Source organism: Homarus americanus, unplaced genomic scaffold (assembly GCF_018991925.1).
Source record: "Homarus americanus isolate GMGI-L3 unplaced genomic scaffold, GMGI_Hamer_2.0 scaffold3139, whole genome shotgun sequence".
Taxonomy (NCBI): Eukaryota; Metazoa; Arthropoda; class Malacostraca; order Decapoda; family Nephropidae; genus Homarus; species Homarus americanus.
Window position 1 is genome coordinate 30036 of NW_024711934.1, and position 9965 is coordinate 40000.

The following is a 9965-nucleotide window of genomic DNA, read 5'->3' on the forward strand; positions in this document are numbered from 1 at the left end:
TGTTATATATCTTTCAGTTTCATCTATATGTAAATGTTGTTGCATTTCATTAATTCCGAAGTCAGAGAGTTGATTCATGTATAAATACGGCCGTAAGATATGTTTGGGGGTTTCAAATTGGCGTGTTTTCTCTTTCACGGGGGAATATGACATGGAAGCTACTGACATAACATTACACTTTAGATACAGGTCATATTGGGTCATTCTGTTATTATCGGAAATGCCCAGGAATATTACATTAGGTTAATTAGTCACGATAATGAGTGTAGTTTATGATTTGACTGGAATCATTAGTGTTTGAAATTGGAACTGATTCCTAGACGAAGCCATCTCACCCTTGATCTAACCTAACCTAACCCAACCCTTAACGAAATCCGGTAAGGTCCACCAGGGGTTAGAGTCATTACCTGGTATTTAATGGACCACCTCTGACTTATTCTGACCAAAAAATCAAATAAAAAAGTGTGGGTTTTAATTAGGTCAGATCTGGACCTTGTGGCGATGAATTATTGTCCATTCACAGCAATTTTTTCGGGTCTTCTTTGTGTCTGAAATCGGTGTAAATTCTGTTTTTATGTTGTGTACTATATCTTTCTTTCTTTCTTTCTTTCTTTCTTTCTATACAGTGCATTATGGAAATTTAAAGTATCATCAACAGAGAGAGAGAGAGAGAGAGAGAGAGAGAGAGAGAGAGAACAAAATTGACCGTAAATAACACTAAAATTGGACATTTAGAGAATATGGTAAATTTAATTCGCATATATAATGGACGTTCTTTCACTGACCTCAGGAGACTTGATATAAAAAAAGCCTCGTCAGGAAATATTGTTGGGCTTACGTGTCTAACTCTAGGAAACGTGAGTGTGGGGCGTGGTAGGGGAGGGATGTGGTAGGAGGTGGGTGGGGGTGTGGTTAGGGGTGAAGGTGTGGTAGGTAGGGGGGTGTGGTGTGATGGTGTGGGGGTGGGGTGTGGTGGGGGTTACGGGTTGTTTTGTAAATAAATAAGCTATTTCGTTCACAGTTCGTTTCGTAGGCGTGTCACCTCCACACCCGCTGATCTTCCAACACACCTGCAGGAGAGCCCCACACACTTGACCCACCCTCACAACTACAACCCACCACCACACCTACAACCCACCACCACTCCACACCTGCTGGCTCTCCTTGTAACATGACCGTCTCTCAGTAATGACGCCTCAGACGCCTCGTTATAACATGAACTGAGTGTAATACGAGCAGCAGAGGCAGTAACTCAATGAGCCATCTGTTCCTTCTGGGTTAGGTAAGGTTAGATTAGGTTAGGTTGTACTATAGGTGATTAATCTAAGTTTGCATAAGTTAGGGAATAACATAGAAGGTTAAATTAAGTGATTCAAGGTTAAAACTCAATGGGAATATAGCTTAAGGAATACCTTCGTCTAGTCTGTATGAGTCATTAATATTTAGATGTAGTCCACCTTATAAGAGAGAGAGAGAGAGAGAGAGAGAGAGAGAGAGAGAGAGAGAGAGAGAGAGAGAGAGAGAGGATCGATATTATATCCTGTAAGTCACCTTTGTTTTATATCATGCAAGAAATATAACCATTATAGTATAGTATATATTTAACCATTATAGTAACAGAATTATATCTATATCTATCTACTATGTATATATGCAGTATATATGTATTCCTTATAGTAACAGAACCAGACGAAGACGTATGTATATATATTCATTATAATGTATACATGTATAGTTGATGTATGAAATATGTAAATAACGCTGATATATTCGTCTGTTTTCTGTTATCAAGAGTAACTTCAATTGAGTGTGTTGTGGTACTTGTGTTGTGGTACTTGTGTTGTGGTTCTTGTGTTGTGGTTCTTGTGTTGTGGTACTTGTGTTGTGGTACTTGTGTTGTGGTACTTGTGTTGTGGTACTTGTGTTGTGGTACTTGTGTTGTGGTACTTGTGTTGTGGTAATTTGTGTTGTGGTACTTGTGTTGAGGCACTTGTGTTGTGGTACCTTGTGTTGTGGTAATTTGTGTTGAGGTACTTGTGGTTGTGGTACTTGTGTTGAGGTACTTGTGTTGTGGTACTTGTGCTGTGGTACTTGTGTTGTGGTAATTTGTGTTGTGGTACTTGTGTTGAGGTAATTTGTGTTGAGGTAATTTGTGTTGTGGTACTTGTGTTGTGGTACTTGTGTTGTGGTACTTGTGTTGTGGTAGGTTGTGGTAATTTGTGTTGAGGTACTTGTGTTGTGGTACTTGTGTTGTGGTAATTGTGTTGTGGTACTTGTGTTGGAGGTACTTGTGTTGTGGTAATTTGTGTTGAGGTACTTGTGTTGTGGTACTTGTGTTGTGGTACTTTGTGTTGTGGTACTTGTGTTGTGGTACTTGTGTTGTGGTACTTGTAAGCTGTGGTACTTGTGTTGTGGTTCTTGTGTTGTGGTACTTGTGTTGTGGTACTTGTGTTGTGGTACTTGTGTTGTGGTTCTGTGTTGTGGTACTTGTGTTGTGGTACTCTGTGTTGTGGTACTTGTGTTGTGGTACTTGTGTTGTGGTACTTGTGTTGTGGTACTTGTGTTGAGTTGTGTTGAGGTACTTGTGTTGTGGTACTTGTGTTGTGGTACTTGTGTTGAGGTACTTGTGTTGAGGTACTTGTGTTGAGATACTTGTGTTGTGGTACTTGTGTTGAGGTACTTGTGTTGAGGTACTTGTGTTGTGGTACTTGTGTTGTGGTACTTGTGTTGTGGTACTTGTGTTGAGGTACTTGTGTTGTTGTACTTGTGTTGAGGTACTCTTGTTGAGGTACTTGTGTTGTGGTACTTGTGTTGAGGTACTTGTGTTGAGGTACTTAGGAGTTTGAGTGCCTCTGTCTTACCTCAACACTCGCTTATACTCACAGTACAAAGTCGTGTGATGTTATTACCGTCGTATAAAAAGTCCTAAGCTTGCTACAGAATAAGCTGAGGTGTAGTGTTAAACCTAAATTGTCAGGAATCTTAAGCTTGGTACAGATTAAGCCGAGGTATAGTGCTAAACTTAAATTGTCTTGAATCTTAAGCTTGGTACCAATTAAGCTGAGGTGTAGTGTTAAACTTAAATTGTCGGGAATCTTAAGCTTGGTACAGATTAAGCTGAGGTGCGGTGGTAAACATAAATAATTCTTGGGAGTCTTAAACTTGATACAGATTAAGCTGAGGTGTAGTGAAGTTAATCATTGCTTGGAAATCTTGACTCTGTACAGATTAAGCTTCGTATTAGCTTCGTCCAGTCTTAGCTTAGGGGTTGAACTCTGTCAGTATTGAGGTCTTAGCTTCCCCCAGTGGTGAGTCAGTCAGCTAAAAAAAAAGAATATCTCGGTTGTCGATGGAAAGTCTCGGCTTGAGGTGTGTGTGTGTGTGTGTGTGTGTGTGTGTGTGTGTGTGTGTGTGTGTGTGTATGTGTGTGTGTGTGTGTGTGTGTGTGTGTGTGTGTGTGTGTGTGTAGTCATGCAATCAGACTTTAAGAGAGAAGGGGAATAATTAATGGTACTTTGTGTTGGCTGATGAATGATAGTTATGACTCCCAGGTGAACATTACAACTCCTTACCTTAATGACTATAAGATGATCACTAGCGGAGAAGACAGGGGAGAGAGAGAGAGAGAGAGAGAGAGAGAGAGAGAGAGGATGAAATTCTCCGAAAATAATTATTACATTTTCTGTTTTTCTTTTTTCATTAATACACAAAGCCATCGAAAAAAAAATATTAACCTGATTAATTATATACTAAAATACGGACATTCTTTTTTTCGATCACAAATTAAGTTTGGTTAGGTTAGGTTAGGTTAAGTTAAGTTTGGTTAGGTTAATACTAAAGAAAAATACTAGCTTCATAATATAGCCCAAAAAATACACCCATGGTAATATTTTTAACATCTTCCCTGAAAAAAAAAATATATATATATATATCCTGGACGTATGATAGACGTATTATTTAAACTTAGACGCATGTTGTCAAAGGAATATCAAGACCTCATTTACATATTTATATCCGGAAAATCAATACTAAATAATCTGCCAAGTTTGGTGAGTTTAAACAGGAAGGTTGAGATGTACTGGAAGAGCCTTTTCCTTCTCTTCCTCCTCCTGTTCTTCTTCCTGTTCCCTTCTTATTCTTCTTTCTCCTCTTTCTCTTCTTTCCCCCACTTTCTCTTCTTTCTCTTCTTCCCCCTCCTCTTCTTCCTCCTCATCCTTCTATTTCTAATCCTCCTGTTCTTCCTCTTCTTGCCGTACTTTTCCTCTCCTCCTCCTCCTCTCTACCACACACACACACACACACACACACATACACACACACACACACCAGAGTCATTCCTCACACGGGATAAATTGGCTTTATATAAACAGTATATCTTGTGTCCCCAGGTGAATCATCTTCCGTACACAGTCTTCTCTAACACAGTAATAAAGGTAATCCACTTCTATAAACACGCATCCAGGTAAATCATTATCCAGGTAAATCATTATCAGGTAAATCATTATCCAGGTAAATCATTATCCAGGTAAACCATTATCCAGGTAAATCATTATCAGGTAAATCATTATCAGGTAAACCATTATCCAGGTAAATCATTATCCAGGTAAATCATTATCCAGGTAAACCATTATTCCTTATGTCCTTGTTCATTTTTTTTTCGAAATGTCCCAAAAATTTAAGACATAAAACATTTGGTGGGATTTTGTTTTTATTTCTGTTTTAGTTGGGTTGAACGTATGTGTGTGTGTGTGTGTGTGTGTGTGTGTGTGTGTGTGTGTGTGTGTGTGTGTGTGTGTGTGTGTGTGTGTGTGTGTGTGTGTGTGTGTGTGTGTGTGTGTGTGTGTTACGTTACTTTAATAGCTTTGTTAGGCTGTCATGTTGTTATTGTTAGGTAGGGTTGTGGGTCTCTCGCGTGGTATTTACGTTTCACATCCAACCAACAAAACAAACTCAAACCTCACCAGCAACTCCCAGTCCTCTCAACAATTACCCACCAGTGACAAACAGACAGACAGACAGAATGAGAGATATATTTTACCGTCATACATTAAAGGTGAGGTGAGAGATAAAGAGGGAGAAATGGAGAGAGAGACAGAGAGAGAAAAAGAGAATGGTTTTACCCTGTTGATATATTTAAAGACGAACTAAAAGACAGACAGACAGACATACACAGCCAGACAGACATCCGAACATAAGTGACACAGCCTTCCGTACATCATGTCATTAATTTAGAAGCTTCCCTGACAGCCTGAGCAGCGGCGCCCATTAAACAGACGGACACACGAGGCCCTTACAAGCCAAACAGTCCTCCCTAATTTGGCTGTCAGCGAGGATGCAAGGCAAAACGCGTGCGGCTACCAGACCAGCAAATTAGGCAGCTTCCTGTGTCAATCTACCGCGAATGTGTTGGTCTTATGACTGCTGAGGCGGAGGTTGTTGACTTCTGGATGGATGGTGGTGGTGGAATGTAGATAATACGCTTAGGATAAAGTTAGTTTTGAGAGAGAGAGAGAGTAATCGTTGGTTTTACTACCTTCTGATGCCTTCTGTCCTAACCTAACCTAACCTAACCTAACCTAACCTAATCTCGCCTCCTTAACACCTGCCATCCTTAACAAATAATCTCCCCAACACCCGCCTTAACACCTTCCAGTTGCTAACACCGTCGTCACAGTATAATTCATTTTTAACTCAAATTCAAATGGTTTACATGGAAGGAGAAGGTAAGATTGTATCGGCCGACCCATCCATTGTGAGCAACAAGAGCCGAGATGTGAGACGTGTTCGAGAAAGACCCTTAAGACTGATGCACTCAAGTGGGTCGATACACTCATGGTGCACTCCCGGCCACACCTTGTACTGTAGGTCTCTCTCTCTCTCTCTCTCTCTCTCTCTCTCTCTCTCTCTCTCTCTCTCTCTCTCTCTCTCTCTCTCTCTCTCTCTCTCTCTCTCTCTCTCAGCGTAGCACAGTTTAATTTCGAACGCCCTACATTGTTATATCTCTAGTGCAGTGATGTTAAGACACACACACACACACACACACACACACACACACACACACACACACACACACACACACACACACACACACACACACACACACCCCAACTACACCCCATATTGATTACCTCTTAACAAACTCTAGCACCTCGTGAGCCAGGGCTAAAAAGTAAAGAACAATGCTCTTTAATAGAACGTTTGGCTGCTAATGTATGTAAACTTTGTACATTTATTTTTTACGGTCAAACAAACGAGGTAATGAGTACTATTACTGTGTGTGTGTGTGTGTGTGTGTGTGTGTGTGTGTGTGTGTGTGGAGAGGGTGTTGGTAGTTAAACGTGGGTGGCTGCTACCGTAGACTTTATACCATCCTGTGTCTATACGTATTGTAATATATTTCATTATCATAAATTATTTCTGTTAATATCATTGTCAATACATTGTTCAGTACAATTATGAATAAATACTCACCAGAACTGTAGACCATTTAGCAGACATTAATGTATAACTTACATTTTGAAGCGTTAACATAATTATTGAAGGGTTTTATCAATGATGTGTCGTGTCGCTAAAGTCAGGAGGCAAATTATAATGAACACAGAATTAACATTTACATGAATTAATTTACTATAATTGTTCTACATACAAAGATTTTTTTTTTTAATATTTCAATACAATGTTGAGATATTAAGTTACAAGATTGTTTTAGAATTATTGATATGAGTGGCCAAGGATGATAACTTGACCAAGGATAATAACTACATATATGAATAATAAGTATTAGTGTTATCTATATGTCGCTACTTGGTGCTGTAGTGTTATAAAGTGCCTTAAGTAATGACATCTATATACTTAAAACATCCGTCACTTATACATTAGTTGGTATAATTTGTTTTATTAATGTGTATTTATATCTTATCATTTATAGCTCCAACAAATACCTATTGTTACAGTTCTTGTCGCCTGGTCTTTACGTAATTTCATAATAATAATAATGATAATTTAAATAAATTTATCAACAATATTCTATTTCATAATTAAAACAAATATATGATTGACAGTACACATGTCATCTCTAGCTTCTGTACAGTGTGTGACCCAGACAACAGTTCATTACTACAGTGGTTTCTCACTCAGTTTCTGACAACCAGTGACATATTAATTATAATTGACATTAAAAAGCAAAGTATTAATTTCGTGTACTGTTAATGAGTTGACCTGCGGCCCGCTAATTACCTGAACCACTGGAAAAAAAAAAAAAAAAAAAATATATATATATATATATATATATATATATATATATATATATATATATATATATATATATATATATATATATATATATATATATATATATATATATATATATATATATATATATATATATATATATATATATATATATATATATATATATATAATTATTTTTTTTTACCCAAAAAAATTCCCAAAATTTTCCAAAATTTTCCAAAAAATTTCCAAAACCAAAATTTTTCAAATTTTTGGAAAAATTCTGAAAAAAAAATGGAAAATTTTTGAAAAATTTTTGAAAATTTATGAAATTTTTTGTAAAAAAACTAAAGTAAACTTAACCCACATCAGGGCCTGGGGGCGAAAATATAATAATAATAATAAATAATAATAATAATAATAATAATAATAATAATAATAATAATAATAATAATAATAATAATAATAATAATAATAATAATAATAATAATAATATCTATCGTTATTATTATTACAACAATTAATAAAATTAATAGCAAATTAATAAAAATACAATATAATAATACAAACAATAATAATTATAATAATAATAATAATAATAATAATAATAACCATAAATAAATACAAAAACGAAAAAATAAATCTTGAGTGAGAAACGATATACATTATGTATGTTGTGTTGTCCAAGTAAGAGAAACAATTGAGACCCAGCAATTGTGTGTAAATGAGGCAGAAAGTCAGATCAGCAACCTAGGACTTGGTCACAATTTTCGTGATGCCATATGGCAGCAGGGTCTACCATCAGACAACACATTATGCTTCCAATATCTTCCCAGGCGGTAGTACCTCCCTGTTTGGTAGCTACCTACTACCTACAGGTAGTAGGTAGTATTATAACAGAGACTCTTGTTAATATCATCTACACAATTCGTCATCACTAAAAACTCTCGATGAGAGAGTCATCATCACTACTGTGTGTTAGGCTCCAGTTGTTCCCTCATTTGCTCGTTGTTTTGCGAGTGTGGTGAAGCGTGAGGGTCAATACCTGGTTCACCAGATACACTCTGCTGCCTCACTCACGCTGCCGCCTCACCCGACAAACAAAACATTCTCACACCTTTGCAGGTAATTGGAAGTCCAATTCCGACGCGACAGTTTCCGTTGCAGCTCACACAAAAGGACGCCAGATCCATTTACTCTTGCATCTAATGAACAATTACCTCACCTGTGACCTTCGAGTGTCCTGAAGCCATGTTGCAAATTACTGCACATTACCGACGATAGTTCTCTCCTTTTACTGATTCTGGCAACCAATTATGACCGTAAAAACTGCATCGTCTGACTCCGCTCTGACACACAGTCACCAAACGTCTCTCAACTCTTTGTTCCCCGCCAGGTGTGTGAACCATTACGTGGGAGTCACCCTGGGTAATACCCTCGCTGTTTGGTCATTATAACTCAGTGTATTATAGAAGGGGAATGGCACAGTAGACGGCTGGTAGTTCACGCCTGGAGAGGATCCGTGACAGGACGCATCTTTTCACTGACTGACTCACTCACTCACTCACTCACTCACTCACTCACTCACTCACTCACTCACTCACTCACTCCCTCACCTGGTCCGTAAGCTGGAATATAATGTTTAGATTCAGGTAAGGTGGAGCTGATACTATCACCTGAGTACCGTAATTATATATAACCTAACCTAACCCAGGGACCATGGCTCGTAATACCTTTCAATCTATGTGAAGATTCCCTGACATTTATTATCTTAAACAACATTGACGTCTCAAAACCATAAATTCATTGTCAAAGTTGAGATAATGAGATGAACTGGATGAAACTCTCCACATGTAGAGGCAACTTTGTATGGATATATCAGAACTAAGACTGTCAGAGGTATTAGCGGTGTAAACGAGGGGTGGGTCTCTCTATGCTGAATCTGGCGTCCCGTAGTGAAGGAATCAGTACGCAGCTTCCATGAGGAGTAGGATTTTTTTCTAAGTCCCACGTGTCACTTGAAATACTATAGTCTTTTGTTTTTGTTATTTTTTAAGAGTGTGTGTGGGATATCTTCAAGCAATATAACCCATCTCTAATCCAACTCTAATCCAACTCGTCTCTCCTGGGATTATCGTGGAAATAAATGAGTCTTTCTTTTACTAATCAACAGAAACGAGCACCAAAAACACCCTACTGCACGGGTCGTCAGTATCGCCAACAAAAGCATTTATTGACTACTCGACCAATTATGATTTAGATCGAGTAAAACTGAGACAGGAATTGGAGCTATAGGTTACTGGGGGCTATTAGAACTGGGGCTATAGGGACTTGGGTTACGAGGACTATCACTGGGGCTTATTAGGACTCGTTCCCACTACCTGCATCCTGTAATCTACACACCGAGTCGTGCATTAGTTATGGTAAAGTGCCTGAGGGAGAGGGGACGAATAGCGAAGGGTGGAGAGAACAGAGGGAAGAGAGAGGAGAGGTGAGAAGGACACAACAAAGGGAGGAAAATGAGGGGAAATGAGACCTAGTGAGGGAAGAGAGGAAAGTGGAGGAGATTTATCGTAACTCTGCTTGTTATAGGAACCTTAACTTTACTTGTTATAGGAACCTTAACTTTACTTGCGATAGGAACCTTAACTTTACTTGTTATATGAACTTTAACTTTACTTGTTATATGAACCTTAACTTTACTTGGTATATGAACCTTAACTTTACTTGTTATA

General features: G+C 38.0%; 1 protein-coding gene across 1 annotated transcript in view; it reads right to left on the reverse strand.

Annotated features, from left to right (window-relative positions):
• Positions 1-1799: 1799 nt before the first annotated feature.
• Positions 1800-9965, reverse strand: part of LOC121859005 (flocculation protein FLO11-like) — a 31678-nt gene continuing 23512 nt past the window's right edge. Inside the window, exon 3 of the mRNA XM_042355675.1 lies at positions 1800-2833. Coding sequence (XP_042211609.1) covers positions 1800-2833 — 1034 coding nt within the window. The remainder of the gene's footprint in view (positions 2834-9965) is intronic.